General features: G+C 43.9%; 2 protein-coding genes across 2 annotated transcripts in view; one reads left to right on the top strand and one right to left on the bottom strand.

Annotated features, from left to right (window-relative positions):
* The window catches only part of CFAP44 (cilia and flagella associated protein 44), a 36339-nt gene extending 27726 nt beyond the window's left edge, over nucleotides 1–8613 (top strand). The window contains exons 25-33 of the mRNA XM_057364207.1: nucleotides 1103–1306; nucleotides 1729–1891; nucleotides 2715–2825; nucleotides 4286–4416; nucleotides 5539–5655; nucleotides 6229–6430; nucleotides 7112–7272; nucleotides 7580–7714; nucleotides 8250–8613. Of these exons, the coding sequence (XP_057220190.1) occupies nucleotides 1103–1306; nucleotides 1729–1891; nucleotides 2715–2825; nucleotides 4286–4416; nucleotides 5539–5655; nucleotides 6229–6430; nucleotides 7112–7272; nucleotides 7580–7714; nucleotides 8250–8441 (1416 nt within the window). The 3' untranslated portion in view covers nucleotides 8442–8613. The remainder of the gene's footprint in view (nucleotides 1–1102; nucleotides 1307–1728; nucleotides 1892–2714; nucleotides 2826–4285; nucleotides 4417–5538; nucleotides 5656–6228; nucleotides 6431–7111; nucleotides 7273–7579; nucleotides 7715–8249) is intronic.
* A 1029-nt stretch (nucleotides 8614–9642) lies between these two features.
* The window catches only part of BOC (BOC cell adhesion associated, oncogene regulated), a 53990-nt gene continuing 49093 nt past the window's right edge, over nucleotides 9643–14539 (bottom strand). Inside the window, exons 13-19 of the mRNA XM_057364206.1 lie at nucleotides 13957–14062; nucleotides 13659–13781; nucleotides 12803–13024; nucleotides 12176–12402; nucleotides 11514–11593; nucleotides 10691–10884; nucleotides 9643–10379 (exon numbers count right to left, since the gene is read on the bottom strand). Coding sequence (XP_057220189.1) covers nucleotides 10198–10379; nucleotides 10691–10884; nucleotides 11514–11593; nucleotides 12176–12402; nucleotides 12803–13024; nucleotides 13659–13781; nucleotides 13957–14062 — 1134 coding nt within the window. The 3' untranslated portion in view covers nucleotides 9643–10197. The remainder of the gene's footprint in view (nucleotides 10380–10690; nucleotides 10885–11513; nucleotides 11594–12175; nucleotides 12403–12802; nucleotides 13025–13658; nucleotides 13782–13956; nucleotides 14063–14539) is intronic.

Below are 14539 nucleotides of genomic sequence, written 5' to 3'. Positions count from 1 at the left end.
AGTTTAAAAAGCAGCATTACTACAACTTTGTAGATTCGTGATGATTTCTGCTCTGAAATAACTGTAGTCTCAACTTTTTGGTGGCACAAATTACTTTGTAGGATTAGAAAAGATACAAAAGAGAGTAACCAAAATGCTTAGTCATGGAAAAATCTCTTTAAAAGGTACATCTAAGTGGATGCAGCATCTTTGGCCTGCAAAAAGGGCAACTGAAATGATTGAAGAGATGTGATAAATTTACTAATATCATAGAAAAGGTGATATCTCTTAGAAGAAGAGATACCAAATGAAATGGTCACATGCAAAGCTTGAAGCATAGAAATGGAAATAAAATATATAGTTTTTTTATCCAACATTAGCAAAGCTTTGGAACTGAGTGCTAAAATGTGGGGGAAGCTATAATTTGATAAAGTCTGGAAGAAAAATCCATTCAAAGCTGTTGGACATAAGCATCCTTCAAGCTCAGGATGCCCCTAAGTCAGAGTTTAGGAGGGTATGGAAAGCACCATACCACAGGTGTGCCACTGTTCTCTTGTTGGCTCCACTTCTTACCATCTTCTCTCTAATTTCTGCTACTGGCCACCGATTCTTTGGTCTCAATATAGACACCCTTGTGTTTATGTTTATGAAGGTTTGGAGGGAATATCCAAATTCTGCTGTGAATGTCATGTATCTGTAAGTTAATGTAAGCAGTTGTTAGTACTGATTTTGTCTAAGGGAAGAGCTGGCAGCTATTTAGAAAGAAATCTGTCAAGACCAAAGAGTTATTTACTACATCTGGGATTGTTACATAAACCACTATAAACTACAGACTACTGTAAAACATTCTTGAAGACAACTTCAGGGATGGAGGGGATGCAGTGATTCCTGTGAAGCCCTGGTCATTCTTTTACTGTTGTAAATTCTTTTACTGCTGAGAATGAAGACACATAATTTGGGATTAAATTTGTCTAAGGGCTTCAGTACTCTCTAGGAAATAGCATATCTGAGCTGTTGATTTGGCAGACAGAATTTTCCCCTTCTGCTCCTTTCTCTAGCTTTGCATGTTTAGCTCCACTGGTAATRCTTTTCCTGTTTCTGATTTGACTCCCATGTGCTCCAGATCAACACATTGGTGATCAACTTYGATGCTGAACTTCGCCTTTTGCGGCACAAGAAAATGAAGATGGATGCGCAGATGAAAAGTGCTGATCTGTGCTGCATGACATTCTGTGAAGAGCTGCTTATCCTGAAGAAACTGGACGTACATGAGAACTTTCTTGAGGAGCAAATTTGTRCCCTCATCAATGAACAGGAGGATGTACAAGTAAGTAGGCCACATGGACCATTAATTTAGATTTAACAGTACCWTTAATTCATGGCTTGCAACAAAAGCAAACCATAAAGTAAATTATAGTATCTTTTGGCTTTGTTTTAGTGATCCAGTGACTAGTGCTAAATTTTGAAAAATAAGAAACTCTTGATGATCAACCTACTAGGATGATCACTTCTAACTTCCAGTAGTTAATTTTTTAATAATCTTAACATTTGTATTTTAATAAGTCCTTCATGATATGGCATAAGTGACTAGTCACATACCTAAAGAGCATACTCCTAGGTGATGCTTGATTGAACCATGGGTTTAAAGGGAGAAAGACCCGTTTTGCATTTCCAGGTCTTCACAGATGCATCCTATATACGTACACATGGGTTGTACATTTTAACTGAAGTAGTTTTTTGTTTGTTTAGTCAAAATTGAAGAACTACCTTGCACAGATGGAGGACAGAAAGTGTGAGATTGCAACACTTCAGGAACGTGAGAAAGCTCTTTATGCCAGCTTCCAAGCATCCCTTGGAGAAGACAATGAATTTGCTGATTTTCTGACCAACCTTTTCAACCTGGAAGTTGTGTGTGAGTGTGCAAAAAATAAGAAGTAGGAAGAGAAACGGGTTGGAAATTCTCTTCTTTTTGCTTTGTGGATTTGTTATACATATTTCTTTGTGGTCAGGTACCTGTCTTTGGAGCCCTGAGTACATGCAACACTCCAGGCAGGTCAAAACTCCATAGATCAGACCAACTCAGATTGGTTTTAGACTGACAGTGTGTTCTGTMGCAGTCATCCTGAATCATAATGGTGCAATCAAGTTTTCTAACATGACTACAGTTGTTCTGATAACAGCTCCTGCAATTTATGTCCTGTAAATCAATACTGAKGTCTGATAATTGGTAAAAGAGGAAGAGGCAAAGCTTTAAATAGGTACTTCCTATGCTGTGCCAATGGGAGCTATGGATAAGTGATTAGTCTGTCATATTTGTGACATTCTGCTCTAATCTGTCCATTGACTAATGAGAGATCATAAACCTAATCTGCAATCATCTATTAGTCACAGGACTAAACATATTTTGAAAGGATTTATTTTGTCTTMGTGACTTAGTTTTAAGCTGTTAAAGCTAGGCAGTCTTACTGAGCTAAAATACTTGTGCTCTCTCTGACTTGGCTTTTCATTTCAAGTGGRACATGATTAGCAAGAAGTTCAGACAATGATGATGCTTTTGTGACAGATTTGTTCTTCCATATTCTGCTTGGTTGATTAATCTCTGTAGCAGAATGGTAAACCCACATGGTTTAAATTCCTAGCACATATAAAGAGAAGAAATATTATTATTAAATTAAGTTCCAAAACCATGGTCAGGAGTGTTTTTGCAAGCCAGCAGCGCTGTCTGTTTCTTTCAGATGAAGAAAATAAGAATGAAGAGGAGGGTGATGATAAAGCTGACTCAAAGACTGATGAAGAAAATGGTGAACCTGAAGAATTAGTCTATGGTGATATTGTTTGCCCAGAAGGTACCTAAGGTGTTACTTCYTTGTGTTGACTAGTTGTTGAGCTTTAGGGGCAATATTATGTGTTTGAAAAGAAAACACATAAGAATTTTAAATTATTCACTGTCTGTTAAAACCATGAAGGACTGGAATGTGTGCACCCCTCATGAGTGCAGCACTTTTTCCCAGGAAACTTCAGCCAAGATAATAAAACTGCTGGTAGTGTGGACTACCCAAATTTTGTAAGTTTGGAAAAATAAGCACTAAGAATTATTTTCTATAAAGAAGCATTCACCATTTCATGGCTGTTTTCTGGAGAGAAAAGGCTTCTCTCTGGAGTGGAGCAGTGGCAAAGCTGAAGCTGCTCTCTGGTAACCTGCTGCTGAGTTCCCCTGTACAGGGAAGTTCTGAGAGATTTTACCATGCTGTTAATTGAAGCTCTTTGTTACCACCTTGTGGATTTGTGCAGCAATTGCCCGTTGCTAGGCTGCTCTGAAAAGTTAAGGGTCTGGCTTTGCAAAATCCTCACCATGCATTCAAAAAAGGCAGGCAACGTCTCCCTCCTTTTCTTTTGTACGAGTTTAGCTAATTTAGGATGTTGKTTTTTAAAAAAATCTTTGAGTGATGTGTCAATGCCTGTGTAACAGCCTTGCTTCATTTTCGAATTAGAACTCAACAACAATTCGCCCTCCCTTTTTTTTTTTTTTAAATTGGATTTTAATATCATTTCCACAAATCGATTTTTTAATTAACTCTTCATTCATCTCATTTTTCAATAGAATGTTGGGAAGAAATGAAGATTTTTGCTACTTGTTTTAAAAGTCCAAATTGCTAATTTAATAGGAAAACTACATGTTGCATTAGTCTCTTCATATTTGTCTCTTTATGTGTAATTTTATTTGCCTTTATTGGAATCTCTTTTTTRTTATTATGCCTGCTGATTTTGGCATAATTATGCACTTGTTTAGCATTACTGAAAACAAAATATTAGATAGAAATTCACAGATCTTCTTTACCATGACATAGGTTCTATGAAATACAGCTTTTTTTCCAAGTAGAGCTATAARTGATCCCTACAGCAAGTTCATCATTTATGGTGAAGGGTGCTATGGAGAAACAACTCTGTGCTCACATAATTGAAGATTTTACTGCAGCATGTGTTAAYTACTGGGCCTGCATTGCTTACAAAAGCTGATTTTTGAGCACTTGGCTTTAATGCTGGCTTTGATGCATTTAATCTGCCCTCTGGAAACAAACTGTCTTGACTCAATGTAAAGAAAAAAGAGATCCATCCAAGGCATTGACCTGGTCATGAAGGCACGTGGCCCACAGGTTTAAGTTTGAAGAAGCTCTAGGGAACCAAACCCACAGTGTTATTATGGTGAATACTGGGAATGTCCACAGCAGGAGAAGGTTCCAGTTCAGCCCAGTAACTCTAGTGCAGTCAATGAAATTGAGCTGTTCTTTGACTCCTTCTCTCTCAGACTGCAGCAGGAATCTCTTCCTGAATACCATCCAYCTCCAGCAACAGMGGATAGGCGTTGAGAAAGCTTTAGAAGAAGAGAAGAAAGTTGCTGCTGACCTCAAAAAGCATTGTAATGCCTTTGCCAAAAAGGTATTGTAGTGTTTTCTCAGYAAGTGTCAGCATGTTTAAATGTAGTGCGTGCACTTGTTTAGTGAAGGTCTAAGATTTAAAAACAAAATCCTAACTGTTTGAGAGGCCTCCATCTGGGAAGGGATATCTGTGGTAGCACAGAGGCAGGAGGCAGMTCAACATGGGTCACCTGAGAAGGGTAAATGAAGGTGGTCCAACCTTTGCTTTCATGGGGCTGGGTCCAGGCTTTAGGTCCTGTTCCTTCCCAGCTGTCCAGGCTTGTGCAGCAGCTGGAACTGGATTCCCTGAATCAGATGAAACACRTGGTGTAGCTTGGCCTATCCTCTGTGCATGTGTGTGGGGGCAGAGATTGAACAGTACTTACCCTAACACAAATCCAGGTTAAAATAAATGCATAAGAATTCTGTTCTTCCATCTGTTTATTTTGCTTTTAGTTATTTTCCTTTGCTCTTTGTCACAGGTAGTCACTGGATAAACTCTTTTGGTACAATTTTTCTGTTTAGCTTTTTTGAAGTCCTGCATTCATTAAGAAATTAGATTTGTATGAATTCAAAAGTATCTTAATTTGACGGGTTATCTGGAAGAGAGAGAGTGCTACAAAGTTACATTATGCAAGTCCTGTTTTTTTGTGTCTCAAAAATGTTCCATCAAGTGTGCTTAACTTACAACATTTTTTAGTTTTTAAAAGCTTTCCTAAGTGCCAGCTGCCACATATTTACCCTGGGGCATGACATTTGAGTCTGAATTGTTTCTTTCTCATGCAGAGTCAATAAGCATTTCCAGGCATAACACAATAAAAATTAACTTGCAGGCTCTCTATAGCTCTACAAGTGTTTTAGATGCCAAACAAAGCAGCTGTCTCTCGATACATATAGGGCTTCTCTAAGGAGACATTTTATGAGTTTACATGTGTACAGAGGTATTCAGGCTAGAATCTTGCTTGAATACATGTAGATGAGCCTTGGGTTTGCCTATGAAACTCACCTATCATATGTAATTTAAAAACCCCACATTTTTTATATACTTCTTTCTCTTTGGATCAGGAACTYTAACAGAACTTTGCTGCTTTATGTATTTTGAGTACTACAGGATTTTGTTTGTCCACAATTTGTCTTTYTGCAGGCAAAAGAAGTAGAAACCAACCTGGACACAAAAAACAAGGAACTGGAGGCCTTTCAGTGGGAAAAGCGGCGGAGACTGAATGAGCTGGATGTAGYTGTACCTTTGAAACTCCATCAGGTAATTCAAGATGTGCATCTGCACATGCAGAATAGCCTGTGTACACCTAAACAATGGTGTTTCTGTTCTTTGGGGCTCTTTGCTCCTAATTCACTATGGTCTCCTGGGAGGGAAGGCCTGTTAATTGAACTTTTTGCTGCTATTTCCTCTAGAATTCCTTTTTTTCTTTCCTTYTCTTATACTAACAGAAATGAGGTAAGKACAGGCAGGCTGGCCCATTGCTGAAATGTCCATAGTCTTCAAGTRCTTTATAGGTTTGGCATGGTATTTTCCTTCAGAACCATACCCACTGATATTCTCCTGGGGGAAAAACTCAAAATACCCCCAAAAAAATCCAAACAAAAGAAAGAGCAAAAACTATTGAAACTATTGGGAGTTCTGCCCAATTCAATAATGCCAGATTGGACACAATGCATTCTTTTACACAATTCTGTGGCCCAAAAAAAAGTCATGCCCATGCTTTCTATTATCTCACTCATTAGTTCTCTATTGCTCACTTATTTGATACAGACAGACATCTCCAGCACCCTTAATGTGTAAAATCAACCTTGTTATTTCTGGCTGCTTTTGCAGATGCAGTATTTGGTTGATGGGGAGATGCCCCGTGACTTCTCCCAGGCTTTGGTATTTACAAACCAATCCTTGGAGTACCTGAGGAAGAGAATTGTGGACCTGCGGAATGAAAGGATAATGCAGAGAGACCTCCACAGGAAGGCCCGGGAGCAACATAAGCAGCTTCTCCAGGACAAAAAGGACATGGAGGAGGAGATTCAACGTGAGTAACAGAGACTCTGAACAACACAGCATTGCTAATGATCCTTGTGTCCCCCTCAGTGGCTGTGGGTAACTCACCACATGTCTGTCTCTGTAYTTGCACAGATGCCACAGAGGGTCASAAAATAGAACATACCAAGCAGAYTATTTTGATGGAGTAGTGGTAGTTCTCCAGCACTGCWGAGTCATCAGGCTGTGTGAAATAATTCAGGAACTTAGTTTAAGTAGAGTTGACTGAGATGAGACACTGGAAGTCTGGACACATGCTTGCTATTTCTGRTTGTAAACCAGAGCTCCTAGGAAAAAAAAGTAGTTTCCCCAAAGATGTGTAAGCTTTTTCTGGCAATTTCTTGCTCTTTGTAATGTGTGAAGAAAAACACTTTCCCAAGAGCCAACCCCAAAGCTATGTCTAGCACCATGAGATGTGCAGGGGCCCAATGCAGCCTTTGGTGTGGGAGTGGCTTACTAAGACTGGCTTAGAGTATGGCTTAGTGACCACACAGGCATGACCATGGGCAAGGACAAATGGCATTACTCAGCTGTGAGCTCTGTGTGGTTTAGTGTGAATTATTTATTACAGAGCAAATACCTAAGAGCTCACACAAAAATCTGGGCTAAGGAAGAAATTTCTTATTAACCAATGAATGACAGCRCTGCCATTTGTGCCATGTCCCTCTGTTAGGACTGGAAGAGAGGTGCAATAATCTGATGATGGAGAAGTTTGGTCGGCTGGTTGATTTTGAAGCAGTTCAAGCACACTGTGTTAACATACCTGTGGAGGAGATGAAAGTGAGAATAATGCAGAAAGAATATGAGCATTTTATGGAGCTCAAACAATGGGAGGTAAGGAACAAGAAAAGGAGGAAGACACGTGATCTGTTAAGGCTTCATTTCYCTAGGGACTGAATAGTTACAGTAAAACTTTTTGTGAACATGCTTATGTTTGATTTTTTTTCACTTGTCATTAATAGACCATAATGTTCAACTCTAATTTCCCATCATCAGTCCTACCTCTGCTCCAGTTGCCAATGCACATCCTATTTTTCATGGAGGTAGTTGAGCTCTTTGTTTCACCTTCCTCAAACACATCATGTTGTGCCTAGAGAGGACTTTTTGTCCTCTCTCATACCAACTTTTTACATCTTTCTAGGAAAGAATCGTAGTCCTGCAGCATCAACTGACAAAGCTGACAAGGGAAAACACCAGCAAGCTGCACCAGATGAACAAGTTTTGCCTTGAAAAGCATCAGCTTGAAACTGAGCTGGAATCACTGACAACTGAGCAGGTGAGGCTTTTAGCCACTGCAGTACTTGCGGGTTTGGGATTGTTCAGAAATGAATAAGGGATCATCTGGCCCTCACCAGCTCTCTGGTCTCACATCCTGCTCTGCAGTCAGCAGTTTGGGCTAACAGGGGGGCAGGCTCAATGGCTGCTCCAGGTCTTGCAGAGAGGAAAAAGGTGATCCTGAAGAAGCAGAACTTYAGCATCTCCACAATTTCTTACTTAGCTGCTTTTTAAGACTGAAACAAGCTCATCTTATTTCTAAATAAAATACAACTAGCAGCAATTGAAAAAATATTCCTCTRTTACATGGAAATGTAGCAAAGCATTACAATGAAAAGTGGATATATTGCTCTGTACTATGGATTAAGTCTAAGTTAGTGAACCTTCACTCTGAGTTTCATGTAGTTCTGACTAAGGAGTGGAGAAGTCATGGAGATGTCCTGCTTCTTGGAAAGCTTCACTTTCCCCACTTGAAATAAATTTCCACTGTTCACTCTCCATCTTTTATAGGAGGCACTTCTTTTCTGTCCATACAGGCCATAGAATTTCAGGGCACTCAAGCTAAAGACATGAAAGAGAGAGCCAAGCTGGAGTCAAGGCTCATGCACACAGCTTGTGACGTGGCCTTTCTGAGACAGAGAGTCAGCTGGGGCAGAACAGATGTGTGGGAAAAGAAGAACTCATTTTCTTTAGCAGAAAAGGTGGGTGCCTCTTTCTACAACCGTTAGCACAGGACTGAGCCTCCAAACCACCCTTAAAATTAACTGTGGCAGCAGTTATGCCTGGCAGTGCAAAATTAACTAGTTTGGCTATACAGAGGTTTAGTTGTAAAGGGTTATATTTGCTTTTTCTATCAAARTATGACTGTAGCAACAGATATGGAATTTAAAAATGCAAATAAAATCACTATCTATTGTTATCAGTCYATTGCAGAKGCTTGCACTGGACAAGGTGGRCTGTGTGTGTCTGTGTGTGTGCAYTATGTCTATGTCTGCTCTTCAAACAAGTGGCTCTGGAAAGCTGGTTTGGAGTTTCACAGGGSCAAGTAAGAGCTTTGGTACCTTGTTCTCAAAAATAGTAAAAGAGGTCTGCCTTAAGTGTGCATTTATTACTGCTATGCTAACTGAACCAGAAAGAGTCAAGGGATGTGCTACTTGCCTGGAGAAAGCAAAGGGGCCTTTCTTCTCAGGGCAGGATGTGGCATTTACCTGGCAGGAGCAGGATACAGCAAYGCAAAGTCAGCCTGTAATTCCTCTGGTTTGCACCTGCCTGATCAGCAACAGAGGGCCAAGCTCTGTGTGTTTCCAGCTGTATTCTTTTTTTGCCTCTCTTTGGTGTGGTGGCAGCATGTSATCATTTCTAGCACCTGCATTGCTGTGAAACCTTCCTTCATCCCCAGGGCAGATGGGCTGTGTTACACACCTCCTCCAGTGCACACCTCCTCTGAGGTGCTAATTTTTAACTGAATGGGTTGAAAAACCTGCACCTGCTCTTGCTACTCTACCCCACTCCCCACCCTTTGCCACTGTGTCTCTGGTGTACACTGAGCCAGGCTCCAGCCATATCCCAGCCTGGCACAAGAACTTCCTGCTGGTCCCAGCACAAGTGTGTGAATGGTGCAGCCTGCTGAGGAACACACCTCAGAATGGTGCAGGRAGCTCTTGTACAGCTGCAGGTTGTGCCCTGGATGGTGGGAAGTGGCAGGAGCCCCAGCTGAGGGGTGGTGAACTGGAACCAAGCCCTTGCCTAACAAAGAGCACAGGACCTGCAGTGCCAGCTGGGCAAACAGACACCCAGAAACTCAGCTGGAGACAGGGAACAAGAAGACCCCAGACTATCACCAGTGATTATTTGGAAAACTGCAGGAAAAGTGTCACCTTTCCCCAGGTGTCCTGCTGGCTGCAAGTAAAAAAGAAAGAGAAGGCTCATTCTCTTTGAGGAACTAGCATAGAGCCAGGCACAGCAAAGACTAAAGCCTTTATTTTAGATGTTAAAGCGTGGATTTGTCTTTACAGATAGGCAGCTGCAGAGGGYGTGTATGTGAAAGATTGTTTAAGTTGATTAGGCAGAGTGCATAATTCCAGTCCATTCACAGGAGTGTGTTTCTGGAGCAAACCTTCCTGTCACGGAGAGGAAAACACCTTTTTGACAGCATTATCTTTTGTGAAGCTYTTGTTGCAAGAGGGTGCTGGATCTTGGTGGTGGCAGCTCCATTTGGACCCAAGTCCCACAATTCCTCTTGTYCAGCTGTTTCCATCGTGTGCTCTGAGGGACAGCTGGTGCCACCAAGAGCTGCTGCTGCCTTTTTTTCTGGGTCCTCCTGTGACCTTGCCAAGGATGCCTTCTGTCTCCATTGCATTATAAAAGGCACATATACATCTATATACAAGTGCATAAATATATAAATAAGAGTGTTATACAAAAATAAATACCCTTTCTCTTTTTCTCTTTAGAATAAGTCTTTTGCAAAAGGCAGCTTGGTCCCTAGCTGGTRGGAGGATGAGTCTCTAAGGGCCTCAGTGGTGGAGGGCTGCTGTTGAGATGTCTTGGTAGGTCCTGACCCAAAGATGTGTTCACTGGATTCTGGGCATGGAGATCTCTGGATTGGCAGCAATCTAGTCTTTCTACCTCTTCAACTGGCACTAGGCCTAAGCAGCAAGGGCTTCCTGGAGAGGAAAGGAGCAAGAAATTATTACAATGCACACTGGAATGAGAGATGCTRTGGGAARTTTCAAGTCAACAGTTTATGAGGARGGGTACTCTGATCAAAGAGGAAGATCTSCATTCTGAAAGTTTGTGTGGGAATTTGATGCCCTGATCACACAGAACAAGCTGGATCTGCACTGATGGATTAGGTCCTAGGGAGATGGATTCACATGAACATGAGCCATCAGCAAGGCTCTGCAGTGAGATTACCTTTCAAGATCAGCCTAAAATGATGAAATGAAGGAGGCATGGAATTTTCCAAACCACTGACCTTGATGGAAGAGGGTATCCCGTCGAGCATCCAGACTAGGGCCTCCCACTTTACTTCCCATCACTGGAYGATGGAGGCCAACAAAGTGCTCTTGAAGGTGAGGACAATCATCTTGTGGCTGAAGAAGCTGGTGAGTGGAGTCATCTGGGAGACTGTAGAGGAAAGTGCTGTCTTCTGTTCTGGAGCTGGGCAACCTGGGGAAAGAGGTTTRGTGCTGTTAACAGATCTTTCCTCCTTGAAAGATATGACCCATGTCATGTTTCAGCCAGCTCACAAATGCTGTGACACAGAACATTCCCAAATGAGGGGAAGAGCAGAAATTGGGATGTACTTGTGGGATGGGAATGAGGTGATGTGAGACCTGGTATCCATGATCCCACAACTGGTGAGTGCCACAGGAGCCAGRAGTAGTGCTTCACAAGGAGAATGGTAATAATGAAGATGTCTGAACAGTGAGATACAAAGCACCCACAACCAGACAGCCAGCAGATTTGGGTGCAGCTGTTTATCAGCATCCACCATAAATGGCTGCTTCTCTCATCCTGCTTTTCAGTYTCCCACTTAGAAACAGGAGGAGGAAAAGGGGACAGAGGGGAGTAAGTCTTGGCCACCACTACAACTGAGTACTCCCTCCCAAAATCCTAGGAGGAATGAGTTGTACAAAGAGAATTTAGAGCAAGGCAGCTTAGTGCTGGAGCATGGATTTGTTTCCCAGGAGAGCTGGGACAGATGGAAGTGWATTGAGGGCAGGCTTTTGTGAGCATGTAGTCTCAGGGGACCCAGTGGACTGTTCCACCCTCCCAYTCCACAAGCTAGGACTAACCTGGAGGGCTGGTATTCTTGCTGACAATTCCCATTCTGCAGCACTCTTGCCTGCAGCAAGGCATTGGTCTCCTCGTTTGACTGGAAGGAGAGAGAATTGTTAGCAAAGCAATGGCACACTGCAGCACTAAGAGGCTGGTGCTGACCTGTGAGTCAGAGCCCTGGGGCAGGCTGGTGAAACTTTTATAGCAGAAGGCAGACAAAGCTGAAAACTATTTCTTTTGCTACTGAGGGCAGTAGAACTGAGCACCAAAAAACTCACTTCACACTTACTGCTGAATCACTGGGGGATATGCAATTCAKTCTCAGCTCTGGTACTGCCTGAGCCTGTGACTCTTTACAGAGTTCACAGCACTGTCAGTCCCTGTGAGCTTTGCTCAGGGGAAACAGGAACTGTTCCCATAAGAATAGCCTTTTATCACTGCCTCCTCCAAACTTAGAGCCACTGGGCCAAGAAACACCCCTTTCACCAGCGCTTTGGAGACCTTCCCGTTCCCCCCATGTCTCAGACTTCACTACAAAGAGGAGATCTCTTTTGAGAAGCCARTTGTGCCACCTCTACATGCTGCCAAGTGTGCCAGCCGTGCCTGGAGAAGCCATCTCAGGGCAGCTGTGGCCTCCAGCTCAYATCAAACCAGCTCTTAATCCCAGGGGTGGACTCACCTGTGGCACTTCATCAGGGCTGTAATCTCGGGGCTTGGTGCTTGTGTACCCCACTCCTGCAGAGGGACAGACACCGTTCAGATGTGCCCTGCTGGCATAGGGCTGCCCRTTAACAAAGGGATGTCCATTGGCACGAGGAGCAGAGATGCCCCTCAGAGGCACCATGGTGTACTGGCAGGAAGACACCAGCAGCCCAGCTCCTGGGAAGCTCATGTCAATGGTTTGCTCTGCAGAGGGAAGGAAAAGGAAGTCTAAGGCAAAAATCAGAGGTGAAGTCAAGCTTGTTGAAGCTCAGTATGTATAGGGTKAGGCTGTCCTATCAGGCAACTATTCAGGCACCCAAAGCACTCTTGGAGACAAACGGTGCAAAGGGGGCCTACACAACTGCTAATGTAGTACCCCTTTACCTCTAGTCCCAGACATTCCTTTGCAAGATCAGCAGGATAAGGGGCAAACAGTGGCCTTTGTCTTTATGGGGCTCCACAAGATATCTGAGACTTACCCTCTGCCCACCCCTTCTCTGAATTCCCTCACATTTTGGGTATTTCATGCARCTACACCCAGGGTCAGATTTAATCCACAGGCAAACCATATTCTGTAAATCAGCCCTCAAGAAAGAACCCTTACTCTGCTTGGACCAGGCTCTCCAAAGGCAGAAGGGGATGAAAGCCACGATGAGCAGTACAATGGAGCCCAGCACAACGCCAACAATCAAATATGGCAAGTCACTGGAACGGGCCACCATGGCTCCTGTCCCCAGGCCACTGTGCCCACCACTGAGTGGGGGACGCTGCTGAGGGGGCACTGTGGAGGGTGGAAGACGACCTGGCAGACCAAGAGATTTCCGAGCTGTGGAAGGAACAGAGAGAGAACATTAGAGACATTGCAGATAGCACAGCAGCCCAGTCCAGGCAAATTCATGCTGCTGTGGAGTGGCCAGACTGCTGTGGTGGCTTTTAAGAATCACTCCTGGATGGCAGCATTCCTAGGCTGATGCCTACTGCAGTACAGACAAGGCCTCTATGCTTGGCTCACAGCTCTGCTAGATCCGCTCTTGGACTGCTCACACAAAAGCAAAACCAAAAGAGCTTCTCCAAAACACACACTTGGACTTATGCTGTTCCTGTCATGGCAGTGCAGCTGCTTGGAAGACAACATGGGGCCTGCTTCTAACCCACCAGGGAGTTTGGCACAGCAAGGGCAAGTCAGCCCTTCTGCTTCCAGTCACACCTATGTGATAGTTAGGAARACAAAAGGTAACTGCTACTCTGAGGGACAGTGCAAGTGCTCTGTGAGTACACAGATCACACTGATCAACAGCATGGACGACCCTCTCTTCTCCCCAGTGCTGCCTCCATCACCTCTCTGGAGCTTGGCTGACACACTGTCAGGCAGGGATGGTTCCTGCTGTGCTGTGCCTGACAGCTGCAGGCAGGGAAAGCAGCGGGCTCTGCTCCCAGAGCTGCCCTGGGAAGCTGCTCACCTTTGGTTTCACAGATCATCACATTGCTGAACTCGCTTTCGCCTCCCTCATTGAAGCACTGCATCTTGATGTCATAYGAGGTCTCTGGCTGCAGGTGGCTGATGGAGTGCCAGTAGCGATCTCCTGAGGAGGGAACACACACGTGGAGCTGTTACCTTCCTCAGGGAAGAGGCAGCTGGCCCAGCTCTGCAGCACTGCCAGGTAAACTGCCTGGACAGCTGCTGCCTTTTGGGCRCAGGGCTCCTTCTGGCTGTGCTGTCTTCCATTAGGAACTGGGACCAGTCTCAATTTCTCCTACCTTCCACCACATCCTTCTTGTAGTCACTGTCATTGTCACTGTCAGTGGGCCGGTAGTAGATGTAAAATCCATGGATGGGAGTGTTATTGTTGCTGGCTGGGATGTACTGCAGAGAATGGGAGGGAGAGCAGAAATGAGCAGAGATGTCTGTGCTCTGTATTGTACTAGGTGAGGAGCAGTTGGGATAAACGGGATGGGACAGGCAGAAAACCTAGCAGAGCGTTCTTCCTTGTGTTGCCACTGGTTTGCACAATAAGGGCTTCCCTACGAAAGCTCAGTGCTATTTTCTACTCTCATGCTYTGCTTCTCTCAGGTAACAGACAAGCTGTGAGTCTGGGCCTGTCACTCTGGGCACACAGTGCTCTGCTCCCTCTCAGCAGCCACAGCCAAAGACTCAGAGAAAAAATTCCTCCACAACAATGACTCAGCTGGGCATGGGCAAGCACACCATCATCTTCGCTCCACTAGGCTCATGGCTTCCAGACAAGCTGGGTCTTGCCATGAACTGGTCACTGCAGGAGCCTTGTGTTTCTGAAGGGACCAGTATTGTCCCAGCTCCGTGTGTTCTTGCTGTCTTTCACCC

This window comes from Malurus melanocephalus, unplaced genomic scaffold, assembly GCF_030028575.1.
Source record: "Malurus melanocephalus ecotype Western Australia unplaced genomic scaffold, MMel_1.1 scaffold_36, whole genome shotgun sequence".
Classification (NCBI taxonomy): Eukaryota; Metazoa; Chordata; class Aves; order Passeriformes; family Maluridae; genus Malurus; species Malurus melanocephalus.
The sequence above is the reverse complement of the archived record's forward strand: the minus strand, read 5'-3'. Positions and strand labels throughout refer to the sequence as shown.